The sequence below is a fragment of the Lissotriton helveticus genome, chromosome 11, assembly GCF_964261635.1.
Source record: "Lissotriton helveticus chromosome 11, aLisHel1.1, whole genome shotgun sequence".
Lineage (NCBI taxonomy): Eukaryota > Metazoa > Chordata > Amphibia > Caudata > Salamandridae > Lissotriton > Lissotriton helveticus.
The window spans coordinates 936,653,089-936,676,191 of NC_136072.1; the positions used below are offsets into that span (position 1 = coordinate 936,653,089).

The 23,103-nt window shown below is 42.3% G+C and overlaps 1 protein-coding gene across 4 annotated transcripts in view; it reads right to left on the reverse strand.

The window, feature by feature from the left end:
* The window catches only part of SMTN (smoothelin), a 1,119,422-nt gene that overhangs the window by 809,198 nt on the left and 287,121 nt on the right, over nt 1-23,103 (reverse strand). For all 4 annotated transcript variants that reach the window (XM_078667269.1, XM_078667270.1, XM_078667267.1 and 1 more), the window contains exon 4: nt 7,162-7,255. In XM_078667269.1, coding sequence (XP_078523395.1) covers nt 7,162-7,255 — 94 coding nt within the window. The remainder of the gene's footprint in view (nt 1-7,161; nt 7,256-23,103) is intronic.

Sequence of the window (23,103 nt, forward strand, 5' to 3'; positions counted from 1 at the left end):
TTAGGCCCAGATCCTTGTACTGGGGTGAATGCATGACATTGTTCTACATTCTGTCCATCAACTGTGTTTTTTGCAATTTTCACCCCGAGTGGGCTGGGTATGCTCAGACGTGAGTCCCAGGCTCTCCACACCACTGGAGTCAAGCTATCCAGGCTGAATGAAGGCTGATAGCCAGAAACCGGTCCTTGGATGCTTGATTCCGGTCTGGGAAAGACATGGCTTGGTAGTTCGGACTGGACTGTTCCCATGAGGCACAGGGTCAGAGCTGATTTGCATATAGCCAGTGTCTAACCCAGGGTGGTGTGGAGTGCAAACAAACGATGGATTTAGGCCCAGATCCTTGTACTGGGGTGAATGTATGACATTGTTCTACATTCTGTCCATCAACTGTGTTTTTTGCAACATCCAGAGAGCAGTCAGAGTGAAGGTAGAGCCATGGTGCCAAGTGCTGGTGCGGGAAAGATATTTCATGTTTTCATATCCAGTCTGATGCCTGAGCGGATTTATGCTGTGAGGAACTCTGCACGAAGAATTATTCCTCAGGATAGACAATTCTGATAGCAGAGTTGGTGATGGACAGTATTCTGCTCTTCATGACCCTTATGTGTCTTTCTATAAAGGATCAGCCAATGGGCGTCAGGGAAATAGAGCAAGATGGTTTGACCTGCTGAATAACATGGAAGAGAAAAAGTAGCAAGGGGTCATGTGAAAAACACCACAGGATACACGCATTGGTCAAGCCCTGCGAAACTCACAGCTACCCAATGCTGTTTAGGGTCAGGCGAGCCAGAGGCTCAGCTGGCTCCTCTGTCTTAAAACCTTTCACTTGATGGCCCATACTCCAAAGGACCATCAAGTATAAATGATGGTTACCTGCCCTATTGAGGCAGAGCAACAGTCACTCGTTTTCAGAGTGTAGGACTGCGAGAAGAGGCATGACAGTCGGGGTAGGGGGGAAAAAGCACAATAGCCAAACACTCAGGGAGAAAACTCATGGTCAGTGTGTCAGGGCTTTTTTATTTCTGAAAATAAACAGCAGCTTTGTGAATTTTTTTTCAGAAAAGAAAAAACTGTGGCTTCCACTTAGTAAAGTTACAGTGCATTCATTAAAGATCCACACTAGCTCCCCTAAAGCACAAAGATCACCACCTCCCTGGCTGAAATCTTTAAATACGGGAGGCAGTACTCCACCAGTGGACGCTTTAGTCTCCACTCTCTTGGAGGGCCATCCACCATGGATTAAATGAGGCTGCCTGCTTCAACAAGAAACCAACTAGTTTACTCCACAACGTATGTGTGGATGGGAAGTGAATGCAGTCTTCCTAAAATATCTGTGGCTGAGGGGGTAGAGATGAAGGAACATGTCCATGAGGGTCCATTAGACATACTTAGTACACAGAATATAAAAAAACATTTATTTAACAATGTGTTTCACTGCAGTTAACTTATTGTTTTAATCAATGCATTTTCAATGTTTTCGTTTTAGAAAAAATTATAAGTAATTTTGTTTGCTTTTCCTTTCGCCTTTTTAAGTGAACTATGTTGCACAAACCCTTGTGCAATTCGTCTAAATCAAAGCCGGCACCAGCCAAAGTGGAGAAGGTGCCTAGGCATGATTTAACGACTTCTTAGATTCCTATGCCAGAGGCAATGAAGGCAAGGTTTCGGAAGGTATTGGGAGGTATTGACTGCCACAGTCGCCAAGCCTGCAGGATGTTGCTACCACCTGATAGTTCGTGAGGAGGGCAGATGAGGGTGGCCCAGAGGGTACAGGAGAAGCCCTTAACAGATCTAAGATAGCATGGGGGCTTGGACCAAGTGCCCAGAGGGACTTCTGTGAGGGCTTGATTGAAAGGCAGCAGGGGATTCGAAAAGGCCACTGTTAGGAGGTTAGTCCTGACTGCCACAGTAGGAAGCTCCAGGCCCAAGCCGTCAGCTGCCCTACACAACAGCATATGATGCTCCCGCCTCCGTAGCATGGTAGGGGGAGAAAGCATGCCAAGTTCTAGGGAGGTATCCAGACCACTGGCGTCACCCAGTTACTCTTTCCAGTCAGCTAAATCAATGTAACCCAAAAGGTTTTTAGAAGGCAGAGCCTGTACTAGCTTGAACACTGGATTGAGTAGATGAGGGCTCTGTCATACCTGCAGGCAGGGCATATGAACCAGATCAGTACCATAGACCAGACATTTAGGTTTTTGATAATTTATTGGAAAATGGTCATCATTGAAAAATCACATCTATATCTTGTATTTGTGGATCTAAAGTCAGCGATTGACTTGGATCTCCTAAACAAACTTTGGGAGGTTTTGAAGGCCAACAGGGTGCCCACCCCTCTCCTGGATATTCTCATCTGTCTACATCAGGGCACATATGCACAAATGAGATGGTTCCCCAGAGGGGAACTAACTGAGTGGATAGGGGTGAAAAAGGGTGTCCGACAGGGGCATGTCCTCGCTCCCACATTGTTTTAATTATTCCTTAACAATGTGGTCTCTTTCCTGGAGGACACTGAGAATGACTCCTCCAAGGTCGTAGGTAGGAAGATACCCCTTCTACAGTTTGCAGATGACACTCTATTGGTTTCTAAAATCCTGATGGGACTCTAGAATCTTGTCAAGTGACTGTTGTAATTCTGCGATGATTGAGGGCTGGTCATTAGCCACTCAAAAAACAAGTTTATGACCATTAATCCCCATAGGACCTTTAAAGGCTCTATATTGCTGGAAGGACATTCTCTAGAAAGTCTCAATGAGTTTACCTATAGAGGAATAATCCTCACTAGGAACATGAGCTGGTCTGCTCAGGTCAAGAAAAGTGCCTTAAAAGTAACACATCAGGCTGCTGAAATCCTAACATTTTATAAAGCTTCCAAGAATAAGCGCATTTCATCTGCATTAAAAGTATATAGGGTCAAGTAAGAAGGCAGTGCGCTATACAGGGCAGAGGTTTGGGGTCCCTTGGCATTGGGTGAGCTAGGAATTGGAGAGAAGAACTTTCTCAGGGCCTTAGTTAACCTAAAAAAAGAAACATACACCCCTTTTACCATTACAACAGGACATGGGTCTTACCCCTTTGACACACAAAGCTCAGCTAAGACCCCTGCTATATTGGTGCAGGTTTAAGTACACACCAGCTCTGGATGTCTACTATAATGGCCTCAGGGAAATAGTTGCATTGGACAAATCTACAAGATAAAATGGATCAATCATGTAAAGCGCACGCTGACTAATCTTGGCCTTGGTGAATTTGGGTCTGACAATAGCAATTGCCCTCAACGCTTTAGGGAAGCTCTTAAAGATGCATTTTGGGGATGAAAATGGGAACGGGAAATGAGAAATACCTCTCAAAGATCACTCTTGTGCCCTTTTCTTGATATCAAATCCCACGCCAAATTTGAGTCACTCCTTAATTATTCACTGAGCACTGGTGCCAGATAACTGTACCTTACGTTTCACCCTGGAATTCCACCTTTACTGTATTTTTTGCTCAAATTAGAGGTACCATCTGGATATGCCCAAGGTATGCATGGAATATCTACAAGCAGAAAAAACTCTACCTCATTTGATTTTCTTCTGCCTTGGTTATGTCCGACCAAGGAAAAGCGGAATTCTTCCGATCTGTAGGCTCCTTGATTGTAGACAGTATATATTGATGCTTAGGCTTCTACTCACGGACTATAGGGAGTTGGTGGTCTGTGCTGTTGCCAGATTCCTTTACTGGAGCTGGTCCATTAGAGCAAAGACAATGGTGTAACTTTTAGCTGAGCCCAGCAATAGTCTGTCTTTTTTACCTAGTTAATTTCTTCCTACTGTGCTGCAACTTTACCTCTGTGCTGAGAGTGATGGATAAGGATATAGATGTCAACTTCTTTGTCATCTTGTGGTTTGTGTTCCCTTCTGTATATACTCTTTTTGTAATATTTTAGGCCCTATGTGCTTTTATCTATTGTTTTTTGGCTACTCTATAGTTGTTTTATCCACAATTCTATAAATAGTAGTTTATGTATATTTAACTGTGATATCACATTGTGATGTTATGTCTTCTTGTTTGTGCTTTTATGGTTGCATAAACCGACTAAAGCATTCATAAGTCATTAAACAATGTAATAACTGTATTTAAACCAATATAAAATGAAGGAATTCTATGAAGTTTGAATAACTTTTGGTTCAATACTGATTTACTCAAGAGTTTAAAATGACTGAAGGGTTCATTATCCATATTTTATGTGTGGCATTGGACTATAATGTACTTCCATGTAGCATTGTTTTCAATTATTAAGACCCTAGGAAGGAGAGCCAAATGAGCCAGCACTTTGGAAAGGTTTAACTTGTCTAAGCATTACAGAGATTAATTTGGAGTGCTCTAGGAATTTATCACTTCGTTTTGGATGTCAGCCATGTCTGGACCATGGGCAGATTGGCCAAGTGTCATGGAGTGCCAGTAGCTGGAAGAAAATCCTCCCCTCAACTTGCTGTGTGCCCACATAAATCCATTATGGAGAGGAAAAGTACAATAAATTGTCACCCTCCAGACTGGTAACATATTGAACTGCCACACCATTAATATTTCTTGTTAGTTAAATCCAGTTTGTTCTGTTTCTTCAGGTTTCCTTGGTTGTATCCTACATTTATATGATTTCTCACAGCTGCAATCTTTGTGTATTTCTCCTTCCGGAGCAGGGAAATGCGTATATTTATACTCATCCATCCATTTACTATTTCGTAATTTCTTCCTGACCTCTCACTTCATTGTCCATTTAGAATGTTTCAGTTGGAAGCCTATTTAGAATGGAGTGAGGCAAGCAATGGAACGACATTTGGATAATTGCAAGGCTAAAGCATTATGCTACATGTTTAAGGTTAGATCTGCAATGGCCCCCAAATATCTTCTGGGTCATGTCCACTTTTACCAACCAGCCCGTCTCCTGAGATCTTCTCTGCAGACCCGGTTCATTGTACCAAATTCTGGCTGTCCCGCATGAAAGGCCGCTCTTTCTACTATTTGGGACCTCAACTTTGGAACTTCCTTCCAGCTTCTTTGAAAGTCGCCACATCCCTTCTGGCGTTTCGTAGGGGTTTAAAGACCTGGCTCTTCTAACTAGCTATTAAGATATCCTTTCTGATTTCCCCCTACTTCCGCTCTGCACCGGGATACCCCCAGGGGTTTCTGCGTGCATTATAAGTTTCTTAATAATAATAATACATTTTCAAGAAAATGGTCCTGTTACTCAGGATGCAGGACCCTTCAGAGGTTAGACGCCATTTCCCATGCTAACTCTTGCTTCTCATTGGAGGAGATCCTAACCATAAAAAGATGAATCTGGCACTTCCAGGTCCATCGGCTGACTCACAGGGGCTCCTGTAGACAGGACGATCGCCCGACAACCCCCACCCGGCCCCGGGCGACCCACTTTTCCTCTCCCAACCCCCAACCCCCGAGAGCTTGGTGGTCAAAGCCTCATCCTGAGGGTAATGAGGCCGGTCGACCTTGTAGTCAAACTTTCATCAAATGTCTCTTTCTGGCCGTTAATTTATCTGGTTCCTTCTTCCCCCGCAAGAGTAATAAATGAAGAAAGAGACAAACTCTAAAAGAAGGATTGATTCTTCAAAGAAAAGTTCATCTTGAACAAACTTACTGGGTGATAGAGAAGCCAACAGCACCAGGATAGGAAAGAGTTAACAGCCATGCATACAATAAGGTTGTGAGAACATTGTGGGGCGCAGAACGTGGACCTTTAAGTCAAATTGGAAAGCTCCTGTTGCAACCAAACTGTTCAGGTTGCTGAAGAACAGCATCAGCCCTCCACAAATAGTGATAGTGCATTAAAAGTTTGAAGCCAGAACCTTGCCCTGAAATGATCAGAAGGGCAGGCCACAGTACCAACAGGAACACCATATAAAAGTGGTCCCAAAACAATAAAGCATCACATCAGGGGTGGAGACATGCAGCTGAACCCTGCACAACATCCCATTCTCTTTGCCAGTAAAGTAAGCAGAACGAGATGTTTGTATGTAAATTGTAGGTGTTCAACAACACTATATGTCTCCAAGCTGGTCTCTCAGGTTCCTGTCCTTGTCGAGCCAACCTCACATCAACATTATATATAGGCTTCCAATTGTATCATTCAAAATGGACAATGGAGGGAAGGGGGTAAGGGGGAATGAGGAAAGGAGAAAGGATGGATAAGTCCAAATTGTAACACCAGTAATTTTCAAGCACCTGTACTTGTCTCAAAAGAAATCTTCTTATAAAATAAAGTGGACTGACTGGCGTGGGTGAGGTCACAATTGCTGGACATACATGCAGTATGCTTTTAAGGGACTCCATTCAATTAGTTATGCAAAGATCAAGAATGGAGTGGGTAGTTGTTCCCCTAACATGGGGCTTAGTAAATCAGCAGATCAATGGTTACGAACTGCTTGTGACACTTCGAATAGTTTGACACCAAACCAATGTCCATAGGTTGCCCAACCTGAAGAAAAAAATTTATTAAAAAAACGACAAAATTGTATGTGAAACGCAATTCACTGTATATACACTGATTGCGAAAAAGGGGGGGGAGGCGAACTTTCAAGAGAGGGCACATGTTCAGGGAAGTGAGCATGGCGGCACTTGGTGCTATAGGATGCAAAAAGCCCTAAACAGTACATCTTTAAATAGTCGTTTTCAGCCCGCCCAATAGGCCGCAAGGTCACACAGATTATAATTAAGACAGCCCCCAAGAAGCAGGAGTAAAAAAAGAAAAAGGGCAAATGTAGTTTGTGATTTTTTCTAATCATTCTATTTTTAAGTATTGTTTTTACAAACTATTTTAGGATCTCCACTGCCCCTGTGGGCATAAGTTAAGTAGTCATACAGTGAATATCTCTCGATGGGTAAAATAGCATATCAGGTGTAATAAGTGTTATCAAAAGAATCCATATCAAGACAATAGTTACGTGAAATCAAACTGGCAATTCATGTTTGAAGCGGCTGAACTGCATATCAGCGTATCACTTTGAAATTAAAGTTTTTTATTATTACAAAATACTTATATCCAGGCTATTCCCAAATGTCACACCTCGAATATGAAACGTCATCAATCAATCGGAGTTCTGATGAACAGAATACTAAAAAAAAGTGAGAACAGGAACTGTGATATTAAAAGCATATACTCACTAGAATGGTCAGTTCATCCACATCCTTAATTGCATCTAATTTGTCCAAAAGAGGAGTCTGCGTTTTCACCTGATCCTGGTCGATCGGCTGAGACCTGAATGATGCAAAAACATGTGTTCAGAAACACTACGAATGAGAATCACGAACGGTATAATACAGAATGCAAAATATGGAATATAGAATGAGCCACGGAAACGTGCTAGAACTGCAAAAGAGCAAAAAAACGCTAAATTGATAGCTGGGGCGCTTCTTGGTTATAAAAAAAAGTGTTTAAAGATTATGGAGTTCTTTAAGTTAAAATTGCACAAGAAGCGTGATTAGGTACAGAAAACCAACATGTTTAGAGAGCAAATAGGCACTTCACTTCTATGGGTACAGTGCAATCATTCATGAGGGCAAAAGCAGAAGACAGTGAAGAAATTCTGTTTGGATGGGAATGGAACTCAGCTCACTGTTGCATGAGGGGAAAAATCGTCATGAGCAATGACTGGAAAACTTGTGCCAGGAAGTTTCAAAGAAGTATACAAAAAAGTGATGCTTGAATTAATCTCAGCCACTGGTAATTATTTGATTGGCCACATCCCAATCTAATGTTATTTTGCACACCATGCCACCTCAATTTGGACCCAGCCATGCGCAAATCAGTCTTGGCCCTGCTGCATTAGGTACAGTCCAGCTTGAACTGCCAGGCCAGGCCCTGCCCTGAATTGTAACACAAGCAACCCATAACCAGTTTAGGCCTATGTGGGCCTCCTCAGACGGTTGGTTGCAGAGTTGCAGGTGAATTCGGAGGTTACAAAAACACATAGAACATCAAATTCTTCAAAAAATATACAATTTTTTTATTTAAAAATTCAATCAATCATCCAGATATATAAAAAGTGTACACTCATAAAGGACTCAAATGATTAAAAACGACAAATTCAATAATAAAAAGAGCGGGACAACAACAATACAACCACATTTGTCATTAATCCAAACTAATTTGTAAGAATCATAAAGGACCACACATAGATAAGTCTATTTCCTTTTTCTTATGTGGTCCTGCTCCCCAAATTTAGCCGCTATTGCGTCGACATGTTTCGATGGAATATTAATTGTACCACCACCTTCTTCAGGTCAAAAACAGTCTCCCTCTTTAGAAAATCATTAATATTCCTGTTTGGAAGACATAATAAAATTCCTACGTGAAAAACATAAATCCAATTAAATGCACAACTTTACATCACTGCCGCCTATGATAACATCGTGAAAAGACATACGTTTCAAGAACACATATTAACTCAAATTTTTCAGTGCCATCCATTAAATAAAATATAAAGCTTTATGTAATACCTCAACACACCCCCAACACTTCATTCAGGACTGGTTGTGACCCTCCTACACACAAGCCTTCACTAAATGACATACATGCCCATGTGTAGGTCCGTTCATTGACTCACCAGTGGGAGCCACCGAGTTTGCCTATACCATGTATTAAATGTGTTTCACAAATATAAAAAACCTGCATTCCAATAAAAGATTAATCAAGACACAGGAATCAATTTCCCTGTTGTAATTCATCTAAATGTCCACTATTGCATATAATCAGGCCTCCTGTACATTTCTTATTGGTTTTGTGTGTTTAGCCAGATTTCATTAAAAGTCAAAATACATCGAAAACGATGTCACATCACTGAGTATTAGATTCCTCCATTCCTCTATAGAAAAAAACCCAAATACTTCCACATAATTAATCTGTACAGTAACCAAGTACCTTTATTCGACTTAAACTCGCTCAAGGGCATACCTTAAACACAGTCGTTAAAACGAAAAATCAATGCAACCCCCGTCTGTAAACGTGGAAGCTAAACAACTTTCCCCATGTCAATTACTCAGGCGGTAACAGCTTTCATGCTAAAAAAATAAAAGTCTCATCTATTTGTTACACAAAATCTCTCAATGACTTCACGTCTAACTTCCAACCAAGCTAACATAATTTCTAGTTGGTCTAGTTAGCGCGGTAAAAAGAGCCCCTCTTGTATGTTAATGCGGACGTGCTGTGTTAACATCAGGCCTATTTTCGGTCAGAAACCTGTTACCCTGCTCTATATAATTGGTCACCCTTATTTCAAACAATGCCCTAATAGCGTTACTAGAGGTGGCCTATATAGCTATAAGCCCCAACCACCGACACGCTCACGAAGGGCCGTTCACTCTTTCCTTGTTCATCGGCGTCTGAGGTCAAAATCAATCATCAGATCACCGTCCCGTTCCCAGGCAAAGCATTAAAGAAGGCTCAACATGATGCCGTAAATTGCGTGAATTACAACTCCAATGTCCGCAGACCTCATGAGATCAAAATGTATTAGCATTCTGAAAAGAATCAAACTTTTTCAGCAACCTCCCTGTAATACAACGTAATGTTTTGTGTGAGAGAGAGAGAGAGAGAGAGAGTATAGGTGGCAGTACGGGGGAGCGAGTGGATGTGTGTGTAGATCTATGAATCAGTGAGTGGGTGTGTAAGTACTGGTATGGATTTGTGAATGGTTGTGTGGGAGTGGAGAGGGCGTATAAAAGATTCTAATATGATGTGAGAGACTGCGTCAGACGCTGTGGATGTCATCAGTGATGTCACTGACCATGTCATTAGTGATGTGAGGTCATAAGCAGTGCATTGCGGGGGGGTCGCGTTCTAGTTAACTCAGGTAACTATACCTGCTGAATTTCTCTGGTTTTGTATGAGTAAAATCTGACCCGAACTATAACGTCCCTGTAACCTTTAGTTTTTTTTGTGAATTTCCAAGTTTTTTTTAAATTCTATATCCTAACTATACAATTCTTGTAAGCTTTGTTTTTTTCAGTGAATTTCTAAGGGTTGTTAAATGGTAATTCCGAACTAGAACTACCCTTTAACCTTTGTTTTTTTTGTGAATTTCTAAGTTTTTTCAACTAGCATCATGTTTGCAGAGTGGTGGAGAAATTAGTTGGGGGATGAAGTCCCCTTGGATCTTGAGGGTCCATGGGGGCCAACTAGCCCTCCTATTACATCCAGTGAGACCCACACAGCTGTATTGCTGAGAAGTGGTCAGAGGCCACGCCCCCTTTCTCCACCACTTTGCAAACTCACCTCCTAGCACACTACTGGTCGGGGGAAATAGTCAACATTAGTTCTGAGGCACTCAGCAGTAAAGTGGCATTCATTCCCCAGCCGTATTCCGTCCACGGTCACTCCGTCACTATTATTTTCTTTTAAATGGTGATGGAATCTCTAGCGGCCTTTTATGGCCCAGGGTCCCGGCCTTTTTATTTAAAAAAAATAAATAAATAAAGGATGAGGGGATGTGTGCTCCCCTTCCCTGGGCCAATTTTGGCCACGGGGAACCCAACCTCGGGGTCTGCCCTTTCTTTATTTCATTTTTTTAAGAGAGGGGGCAATGCGGCCCCTTTCCCAGATCTATTTCAGCCCGGCAGCCCTATCCCCGGGGCCAGGCCTTCACCTTTTTAAAAAAAATGGCGATATTGCCCAAGGGACTCACGTCTTCAGCCAGGCTTGCTTGAATCCAGTGGCAAAGTGAGCAAGGGACTCACGTCCGAGCATACCCTGCCAACTTATGGCGAACAAAGCGGTACAAAAGCCTGGCTGAAGACGGCTGAAATGCCAGAAACCGGTCCTAGGAAGCTTGTTTCCGGTCCAGGGAAGGCATGGCTTGGCAGTTCGGGCTGGACTGTTCCCATGAGGCACAGGGTCAGACTGATTCGCATATGGCCATGTCTGAACTGGGGTGGCACAGTGGGCTAAAGAACGGTGATGGATTAAACCCAGATCTTTTGACTGGGTGTGAGAGTTTGATTGGTTCGGATGCTCCGTCCATCACCACCCCCTTTTGTACCACTTTGTTCGCCATAAGTTGGCAGGGTATGCTCAGACGTGAGTCCCTTGCTCACTTTGCCAATGAATTCAAGCAAGCCTGGCTGAAGACGGCTGAAATGCCAGAAACCGGTCCTAGTAAGCTTGTTTCCGGTCCAGGGAAGGCATGGCTTGGCAGTTCGGGCTGGACTGTTCCCATGAGGCACAGGGTCAGATTGATTTGCATATGGCCATGTCTGAACTGGGGTGGCAGAGTGGGCTAAAGAACGGTGATGGAATAAACCCAGATCTGTTGACTGGGTGTGAGTGTTTGATTGGTTCAGATGCTCCGTCCATCACCACCCCCTTTTGTACCGGTATATATAATGAGACAGTCTCTATCATCTGATTGGAAAGCTGATGGAAAAGCTAACAGACAGTGTTTACCCCCCCCCCCCCCCCCCCCCGAGGAAATGCCGATGCATGGGAAAATCTTCTTAAGGTGGCGACAGTAGTTTCCTAAATGGCAACATCGAAGTTGGTTACAAGACAATAACGGTGGTAGAAGCAGGTTAAGAGTTTGCAATACTACTATAAAAGGATCCACCACCAAAATGAATAAGCATTGAGGGCCCAAAGATTGGGGACTCTCCTTAGAAGAGTGACTTAGTCTTTTTTTTGGCATAGGACTTACAAGCGACGTTGAGAACCTCAATATCATCAGAAAGTGCGCCACTGAGTTCAGCCTCAGAGATTGAAGCAAAAATGTTGAAAGTATTGACTGTATCCACAAAGCTGTGGAGATGCCCATGGATGACTTTGACTTCTTTGGTCAAGGTGTCGCCATCAGTTCATGGCTGCATCAACCGCAATGGACAATTTATTACCCTCATTCGATGACTACTTGAAAGTGAGTGAGATATTGTTGCCTGGGAATGCTTCAACACTGATGACTTTGTTGATCTGTGATGGTGTTGATGAGCCAGATGTTGACAGTGATGACAATGAGGGTCAAAGCCTCGGACAGGAACATCATGACCTTCGTCAAGACTACAAATGTCAACTAGAATGGTGTTGTTGATGTTTTCAACCACCATTACTCAACCTCCTCTTTCTAGATATAACTATGACAGAGTCTGTGAAAAAGTATTCTTCCTCTGTCAAGTCCATGTGGCTGGTGGACTTTTAACCCATTGTTTTCATGTTACATTCCTCCTTGGCTCTCATGCCCTCCAGCTTGCATCTCAGCATGATGCCTTCCCAGTTTTTTAATGCTATTTTTAACAACTTCTGACAGATTTCATATTCCCTTCACAGACAGTGCAAAGGAAAGACAAACTACTCACACCTAGTGTGAGTCTCTGGTTGTTTTCTTCAGACCAGAAGCTGAACATTTCACAAAATACCTTTTAACAGGTTCAATCTGTAGATGGGAAGGAACAATATCCAGTGAAGCTGAAAAACGTCAAATTCTAAGAGAAATCTCTCTGAACAAACAAAAGTGTGACACCTTGACTGTGCTCTGGCCTCCTCTCATATGAGCTGGAAAATATAACTCAATCTAGAGGCAACTGCTAGTACAATGAATCATGGGTAACGGACTCGTACAGTCTTAAAGATACATGATCCCATTTATCACAGCTCTTTGATGTACGCCTTCCAAACTGTGTTTGTCAATGTTAGACAAGTTCTCAACATTTTACACTAAGATGTTGCAATGCAGTCCTGAAATGGAACTCTGGAGTTTGGCAGTCTAAACTTGGGAAAACCTTGCCTGGAAACTGCTGCTCATCATATGGACAGCTGCACTCAGTGTATGAATTTGGGTACAAATATATGAAGATAAAGTGTTCCGGGGTCAATGCAGTAGGGAATTATTCTAGCATTTAGGACTATCAATGAAGACCATACGATCAAAATATCTACTTCTTAACTGTGGCTGGCCAAGTAATCATGAAGACAAATGCAGCAAATGTTCACAAACGCTATTTGATGGTACAGACAGTATAAGGAGAGATTGATCTGAGCGGTAGAAAGGGTGAGGAAAGAATAATTATAAATACTAAAATATACGTCAAGTAGGCAAAGGGGTATAGGTAAACAGTACAAGGGGGAGCGTAAATTGAGTGTGTGTTTGCACAAACAGAGAGATGAAAAGCACAAGTAAATAGTAAAGGGTTAATATTGATGAATGCTGGAGTCCCGTGGTGTACAGATTTCCAGTGGTCGAGAACATAGGGACACAATAAGAAAACGCAAACATTATGCAGGCAAAAAATCAACAGTGAAGAGTGCACAAGTAGAGTAAAAGTAAGCACACCTTTTGAATGCTGGACCATAAATCACGTATAAGCTATGCACAGGAGAGATGAAAGCAAGTACAAACACAGTAATATGCACACAAAAACTGCAAAAGGAGATATAGTGTGAATTCCTTGAAGCAAATAAAAAGTAGAAAGCCAAGAAAGCCTCCAACGCTTCATGACAAAACTGACAACTTTCCTAATCATCAATCACCTAGCGATAAACAATTCTTACTGCTACCTCAGCACTTAAATGTCTGGGAAAAGTTGTTATAGGTTTGAGATTACTGGTTGCAACTATCCTCTTCCCGTTTATAGGCCTGGTTTGAGAGAGTAGATGTCGTCAGTTCTAATGTGAATTCTAAAGAGCCAGAAGCTCTGGTGCTGCCCACGGGTTGATCTTCTCAATTAAAGGATTTGATTGGGCAGAAGTTGCATTCTTCAGCTGAAAAAGGGTACTTGTATAGCATGGATTATGCTTAATAGGGTAGTCCTGAGTTGGTTATGATGACAAGCCAATGATCAAATCTTTAGGATTGATTGGCTAATTGTGAAAAGCTGCATCAGAAGCTATAGGTTTTATCTGCATTTTTTTTAAAGCTATGACAAAGGCAATACTGTTGGATTGATACTAAACTGTGTTAAAGCCTGTTGACCAGTATTTTTTAACATGTAATCTGATAGATTACCGTAGTAGGTAAGGGCTTTGGTTACTCCCCACTGAAACTATTTTTGGGGGGAATTGTATTTGTTGTCAAACATTCTGACAACCCGTTTTTGTCAGAATTTCAAGCCCTTGCAAATACCTGCGCTGTTTTCCAGGTGTTAACATGATCGAGAGACAAAGAGTTGCAACAACAGTCCTTAGAGAGACGCTGTCGCTCATCTTACATGTTGATTTTCTACACTACAAGTATTCAATTGAAAGCCAGTTTTGTTTCTTGGCATAAGTAGCAATTGCATTGCTCATAACTGCTAGGAACATAAGTCAAAATACTATAAGAGACATTATTTGCAGGGTGTTTAGTGCAACCCCATGACCAGAACAGGGAGAAGGTGTTTCACATCATTAACTATGACAAATGTAATAGAAATGGTTTTGCACTCTGAGCTCCAGGTCAAACACCAGAGGAAGAGGGTTTGCATTTTGAACTATTTGACAAATACAATAGGAATGTGTTTTACATTGTCAACTAGCTAAAAAATGCAACAGGACGGAGTTAACTACATATTTAAAAAAAAATTGGTCCAGTAACTAAAAATTCTTGGTATCTCCAGAAGAAGAGTTAATGGTCAAATCAATGTGTACTCTGGGTCTGGCTATACTTGCTTGATGGTATCGCTGCATTGACACCTGTTAATATTTATGTTCAAGTTAAAGCCAATAGGCTTGCTTTACTGGATATCAAATGTGGTGACACTGGCAATTCTGGCTAGTGACTTTTGACTTCACTGGGTCCTCCTGAATCAAATTTCACTAATAAAACCGGCAGGGATTTTACATTCTGAACTTCTACAAATACAACAGGGAGGAGATTTCCCTGGTGCATCCTCTGACAAACGTAACAGGAATGATCTTACAATGTGAACCCTCTGTCAAATACATCAGGAGGATGTTTTACACTGTGAACACCAGGGCTAACATTATAGGAAGGGGATTTATATTTTGAACTTAACACATACAATAGGAAGTAGTTTTACACTGTAAACTCTCTGACAAATGCAATACAAAGGGGTTTAGCATCTAGGATCGTTTTTAGTTTAAGCCACGGTAAATGCTTGGGATCTTCAGAGAAATGATCTGTCCAGGTATATTTTGGGTTTCTTAAATGTTTGATGGGACTTTCTAGGCATAGATAACATTCTCATCTCTAATTTACAGCCAACAGGCTTACTTTATTGTTTTTCTAATGTAGTGATAAAGACAGTTTGTCTCTCGTTTTACATTGTGACACATTGCCAATTAGTTTATTGCTGGTTTTTAGGGTTGGAGCCTGCTGGGGCACCTGGTACTACACATATAACAGGAAAAGACTCGATCTACTAGGCCAGTTGCCACATTTGATTTGGGGGGAAAAGGGGGGGGGGGGGTGGAGGTGGGATACATTATACCATAGGAAGCAATTTTGTATCCTGAATCCTGTGACAAAAACAATAAGAAAGGGTTTTACATAGTGAACCTCCTGACATATCCAATATGAAAGGGGTTGTCATCACTGGTAAATATTTGTAATGTAAAAGGGAGAAGCCCTACTATCCAAGGGACAGGGTGCCCAATATAGTAACAATAACAATTGCCAGTATATAATTTAGAGAAGAAGCTTGTATGACAGATGGTTGAATACTGTCAGAGTTGGTGAGTCATTCCAAGGGAAAAACTTTTTTTATTATCACTGGTAAATACACAGTACTTTGACAATTTCAATTGGAAGGGCCATTTCATTGTGAACTCACTGGCAAATGCATTTGGTATGAGTATGATTTTTAAAACTGGGAAATGCAACAGAGAATCCCTTTATTTACCTTTGTTATTGCTAGGTTTCCTTTCTGGTGGAAATTCTATCTCAGATTCCTCCTACTTAAAATATTTCCCAGGTATCAGTCTGACTCCTGAGATTTGCAAGCAATAGCTCCTGTGTGTCGCTACATGGTGCCATGTGGCTCTGCGGTTGCCTTGCATCGCCCCGGAAGTGACATAGCAGGGCCACATATAGGTACCATTTCTGTGTGCTGGTGACAGGTTCTTAATTGTGCTCGTAGCGTGCCCATCGACGCAGATCCATTCAAATAAACTGTATTTGACAGTATGTGGAAAACTTGGGAATATATTAAAATGTGTAGATGTCCAATCCACAGAAAAAAGAGGAGGGAGGGTGGTGTGGAATCTGTGGTTAGACAAATAGCCAGAGAGCATTGGCAAATGTAAACAACTTATTCGTCTGATGGAAATGTATAACTGCAGATTCCTTACCTTTTAAATAGATACCCGAGCAGTACATCCATTAAGGTGGAGGATCTAAGAATTGTACCCAAACCAAAAAGTCCTGCAGGATAGAGCAGTAGAAATGAACTTCTCTGCAGACCTCGCTGTCATGGCAGTAGTGCTTTGTGAAAATGTGCACTGATGCCCAGGTTGGACCTTGATAGATGTCCAAGACAGGAACTCCTCTTGCTAATGTAGTCATAGAAGCCTTAGCTCTGTTGGACTTGGCCCATGTGAGGCTCCTTCTTGGCTAGAGCATAGCACATCTTTATGCACAGGATGCTCCATCTCAATAGAGTTTTCTTCCATACTGACTTTCCTTTTTTAGCACTTTTCGATCCCATGAAGACATCCAATCCACCTCCAAAAGGCTCAGAGCTTTCAGCCACAAGACCCCAGCCCATCCTACATGTGGCAGTGCCACATGGCGGTTATGTTGTCTGACAGAACTTCCACCAATCTCGGCCTAATGGTTGAAAGTAAGGCTTTGAAAGCCAGCCAGATAGTCAGAAACTCCAACAGATTGATGTGGAGTTGTTGGCTCACAGAGAACACACATCTCTGATTTCTTCTCTCATGTGCCCTGTTCAAACCAGAGACAATTAATCAGTCCCTGCTGTGAGCCCTAAGTGGGGTAGGGAACGTGGCCTGATACAGTCAGGCTGGTGTCTACTTGCCACCACTCATGTTCTGGAGTTATCTTCACCTTGATGTGGATAGAGTCAGACAGTCTGCCTGAGTGATTCGACTGTAAGCCCTGCATGCGCCATATGGCATATGGGGCAAAGAGGATACACAAGGCTAGGAGCCCAAGAAACCTCAACCATACTGACCAAGACCCAGGACTGAGCTTGAAACTTCGGGATCATATCCTGTATGCCCCAAATTCCCTGATATGGTTGAAATACATTAAACTCCACTGTGTCTGGGATAGCTCTTACAAAGGGAATCCTGTACATAGCCATTAGGTGGTACTTCAGCTCGCTGATGGAGAATTCCACCAATATCAGGTTGTCCACAACTCAACAGTCTGCATGGGGTATGCCCAGAGCAGCCAGTTGTTCGGGATACTGAAACACATGTGTCACTGGACTCCAAAGATGGGCAGCAACCACCAGCATCATCATTTTTCTGAGGGACTGAGGTCAGGCTTAAGGGCAGAACAACAAATTTAAATTGTTTTGGCTCCACTGTGAACTGCAGGTATTGTCTGTAGGACTGCAGGACAGGTATATGAAGATACACGGTTGCAGGTATCAACTACAAGGATACTACCAGATATTGAATTTGACATCTCCACAGATCTTCTGGTATCTTTTGACGTGGAATCTTTGTACACCTCGATTCCACAAGATGAGACTTTGGAATTAGTGGGTAATCTTTTACAAGAAAGAGACCTAAACTCAATCACGTCAGTGCACTTCATTATGATGCTTGCACAACTGGCAATGAAAGAAAATTTCTTTTGTTATGAGGATAGTATTTACCTACAGATATCGGGGACCAGCATGGGGAGCTTTTTCGCTCCCAGCTTAGCGAACCTCTACGTCCACAAATTTGAGCAAGAGGATGTGATGTCCCCCACAAATTCCTTTCTACAGTCAGTGCGCACATGGAGGAGATACATTGATGATATTCTGGTGGTTTGGAGAGGTATAGAGGAGGATCTTCTACTTTTTCATCAATGGCTCAACACAAGGAATAACCATCTTCGCTTCACAGTCGAATATGACAAGCACCAACTGCTGTTCCTTGATCTCCTGATCAGAACCACACCAACAGGTTTACAATCAGAACTCTACAAGAAACCCATGGCTCGGAACGCATTATTGAGCTATGATAGTTGCCATCCTAGAGCTCTGAGAAATAATCTACCGTTCGGTCAATTTCTGAGGATCCAAAGGAACTGCTCCAGCAGAGACTCATTCAAGAAACATGCAGAAAACCTGAAGGGCCAACTTCTGGCTAGGAAGTACCCTAAAAAAATTATCCGGGACTCGATGAAACGAGCCTCTAATAATAATCGGGAAGCTCTTCTAGAACCTCCTATAGATAAAGAAAAATCTGACCGAATGACTTTTATCAATACTTTTACCACCAAATCGAATCAAGTACAAAAGATTGTTCAGAAACGCATGTCCATTCTTAATACTGGAGGAGACCACCTACCGCCCCCTCTATTCGCCTTCAAACGGGGCCCCAACCTGAAGGACAAGCTGGTGCATTCTCGGCCGAAGAGCACAACATCTCGAGCAGTTGGCACCCTTTGGGATCTCCCGGCAGTAGAAGGCCATCACCCCTGTGGCACATGTGCTGCGTGCCCTCCAGACCAGCAAATCACTAACTGTAGACATTGGTACGAAACGTCCAAGGCAACAGAAAAAATTTACCAATTGCAATAGTCAGAACCTGATCTACCTCATTACATGTCCCTGTCAACTAAGATATGTGGGAATGACAACTAGAAAGGTAAAGGTCCGCATATCGGAACATAAAAGCACTATAAGATGCCGCAAACAAGCTACCCGCCTCACCACGCACTTTCTAGAGAAAGGACATGGCCCCACTGAGTTCAGCTGGACAGTGCTAGAACAGCCGTTTATTCCGGAACAGGTGACAGATATAAGTAAATACCTGTTTACCAAGGAACAGAAATGGGTCTACAAACTTAGCACAAACAAAGGTGGACTAAACTGAGATATTCCGTGGATGTCCCTGTAAGACCCGAATATCAAGACTCCGTTACACAACATGAGGTCCATTTATTTATATATGAATCAACACCACCCATTGATCTGCTTGTGTCGTCTTACTGAAAGACTACATTTCCCAGAGCGCATTGGTCTGTAAACCAACTTTGCTAACAATGTACCCATGACATTCGTGTCAATCAAACATGATATCGTACCCTATGATTAAGACCTGAGAGATAGAGAAAAATCCCTATTGTGAATTAGTATCTAACAAAAGGATAATACCTCAGATGAACCTAAGTAACTGTCATTTGTGATTCCATTGATAGGATGATTTTATTCTTTAAAAAGAAATGTGGCCTAGCGTGTTGGGGAACTAAACACTCGATGTCGGCTTAACAAACGTCACTCTTCCCGTGATTGCGCACTGACGACATCTCGTACGTGCTCTATATCCAGTATCAACAGCACTACCGGGTTAAGTAACTGGTGTTAGTGGAGCCACAGATATGAGATGATGTGGTAAGATTGCATAACATAATGGCCAATAGTGGCCCTAAGCACAGAAAGAATTAAGGCAGGATGAACCACATAACTACATGTCCCAGGAAACTGTGCGCGGCACACGTGACACGCACAGCGTCCTCCGAAGACACGAGACAGATAAAACATGCTCAGAAACACCGCCGGCTACCTTCCCAGACAGCTCTGAGGGTAGCCGGGAATACCGACGGACAGGCTGGTCTGAGTGATGAGTTTAAACTTGCGCCAATGCTGGGTGGATGCCTGGGTTAACACTAACTTGCGAAGTGGAATAGTTGATGAGATCTCAGCATAGCGCTGGCATGTCAGTAAGTGATCTCCCCGCCATTGTATAAAACGGGGTATGATCTCGATGCCTGGGCGCGTGGTTTTTTCGAAACCGCCGTGCCAAGCAATTTGCTGTTACAAAAAGGGTGTTTTGTGTTTAACACGCGATCTACTTTGCTGCCAAAATTATCAATCTGGGTGCTTGGGAGAGAATCATTATATAAGACTAAAGTATGATTGTGATTGGAGTTTGGCACGTATCAGCGAGCCACCACGACACCCGTGGGAATATCTGGAAGCCCGTGTTTTGCAACAAAGCGGTCCGCTGTTATTACATGGAGATTTAAATCTGGGGTCGACAAACCTCTAATAGGGTTTTGAACATGCCGGTGACAGACGGGTATTTGCTAATGATAACGGTGGCCCTTCAAATACCTACGCAGTGGTCACCTTACTTTGGTAATATCCTATGCCACAAGAATGTACTATGTACCCCCGTAAACTGAGCAGAGGAATCACAGTGGTTTGTGTGTATCTTAAATTAGACCTGATGAGCTCATTCTTTCACGATTAAATAGACTTGAGGAGCTCTTTCTTTCACGATTTAGCATCCGATACCGAAAACAATAATGAAGTATAGAACTCGAATTACAAAGTAAAATGCACTCTTTTTAACAGTTCTACTTGTGGGTATTTCGACCCACTTCTGATGGAGTTCATCTATCGGAGTGTCCTTTGAGCAATTGTTTCTTCCCTTTTAATAGAGCTGTGCTCCATTTACCTGAGCTGCAGCCAGGTGAGGTGATGCCTATCCTCCTACCTAATAGGTAAGCAGGTCCTAATGCTAATATAGGGTAAAATATCCAGCAATGAAAAATGAGTAAGCTCGAGATATCACCTAGCTACTGTTAGATGTACTTAATATTGTCAAAAAAATTTATTTTGTTTGTTTTGCTCTTTTCTATGTCCTGTTCGGGTGTGACCCCTCTTCTGGCCTGTTCTATGCAGTTTCCAAGAGGAGGATTTTCCATGACCTAAATCAGGTGATATGGTTATTAGTTTACCTTATTATTATTTCTTCACAATTTGCAGTAGCGAACGGTCCTGACGAAAGCAGTGGAAAATTCCACACAAGCTGAAACATGTCGACCAACATTTAAAAAAAGCAGCTATTTGGTAAACCTGCTTTAATCTTTTTGCACTGTTTTTAACTTTGAAAGTCTGGGAGACACTTAATAAAATATTTTCTCTCCACTCTCCAATTTTATACATGCACTTCACTTCACGTTCTCACAAACTCACGCACTGCATACCAGTTACCCTGTTACAACTTGGTTTCTTGTACCTCCATACCATATCTACCATTCTCAAAAGATTGGCATTGATCACTTACAACTCCTAGTGGTTGCCAACATACTCTCCCTGGTGTTGGGAGAACCCACATGATGAAAAGGGTGGTACAGGACGGGTACTGATGGGTACTTTTTACACCCCGGTGATACCATGTTGTGCTTACAGTATACACAGGTATGACCTTTCCTTCCTTCTTTACAAGTTGGTCACACTTTTATCAGGTCTTTAAAAGATGTTCCCACAGACCCATAGGCATCTAGTGTGTTGTTACATGTTTGATTAATCGGGGTTATGTCTATGCTGTTGTTGTATGTTTAAACTGTTGGTTCGAATGCAGTATCAACCTTCACCTGTCTCGGACTTCGGAACCCTCTATGGAACCTCAGCAAGCAGAAAAATAACCTCCTGCATCAAAACGGTGGTGTGGTCTAGTGGAACTTGTCCTGTTAACTGGGGAATATGAGGGGGGACAAAATATGAGGAGGATGTAGCCTCTCTAAACAATTCATAATACCCATAGATCCAACGTGATGGGTTTCCTGGTAAAGAGGCCTGTCGCTGCCTGTGTAGCAGGCCTCGCGGATAGCCTTGCTAAGAAAGTCCCAGAATCCACATTACATAAAGATGATCCGAAAAGGCAAAATATGTCTGAAAAACAATTGCTTTTATTGCTCACAGCACTCCAGCCACAACCAAATCTCATTACTGGACTGCGTCTTCTCACATCTAACAAATCCTATCTATATTTCATGGCTACTTACATCATGAGGAACTAAAATCCAACAGCAATTCCATTCCCTTGAATGCCAATATTGTGTTCTCTGAATGTGGATTAGCTTCTCCGTAAGACTCTCACAATCTTATAGGGGGATCTGAAATAGTATCTAAGATGGTTCCCATATCCCTTTGATGAAACCCCAAGCTTATTACAGCATCTCCCGTGCAGCATAATTTTTCCCTGCAGCAGTCTGCCCAAGTACTCTAATTCTCTAAACACCAAACTTAGTTAAAAGGCTCACCACCATAGCCAGTAGGTCTAATGTTGGGTTTAAACAACTTTACATTGTCACATTTTGTTTTGAAATACTTTTAAAGAGATATTAGTCAATACTTCAACAGAGTCAAAAAGAATTTATACCTTCTCTCCTTGAACCAGAACACTATCATGAGGACCATCACCTTGCTTTGCAGTAACTTGTAATACAATTTCATCACTTTATCATTAACCTCTATTATTTCATTTACTATCCCTTTATTATCCTTACTCCTGCAACATTTGCTCATTTGACCTTTACGCTTACAAAGGTTACAGGTCACTATCCACCCAAGGTCATTTTTATCATTTGCTATGTGACCTATCATACCACATCTATAACATTTTATTGTAAATTGCTTACTTTGAAATGGACTTTTCATAATTCTGTCACATGTTCTTATACCGACCATCCATTTGTGATTTTCCTATTACAGACATGGTAGTCATTGCTGGTATCAGTCACATTTTTCTTAATCTCTCTAGTACATTCATGTAGAGCCGGGCCTCCACCACAGACCAGATACCTCTGGGGTCTACGTCTTCACTGTATGCGGAGATAAAGACGGTTTGGAAACTCCAATATGCAAAATTGCTAACGTTCAGCATCCACGGTGGTGGCAAACAGATCGAGCCATAGTTCTCTTCATACGTTGAAGACAGCTTGTGCCACTTCTAGGTTTTACTGCCTTTTGTGATACACAAGGCTTTGACAGCGGAGTTAGTCTACCCTGGTGTTCAAGGATCTCGCCAGCTTCTGCACCACCAGGAAAATCACCTGCCATTCCCGCCATGTCCAAAGGCGCACAACCTCCTAGCATAGGGTCCACAACCCCACCCCGCACTGCTTGCTGAAGTACCACATGGAGGTGGTGATGTCTGTGGGCACCTGAACCAGACTCGCCTTGATGGTTTGTAGCTCCAAAAGGTGGATGTGG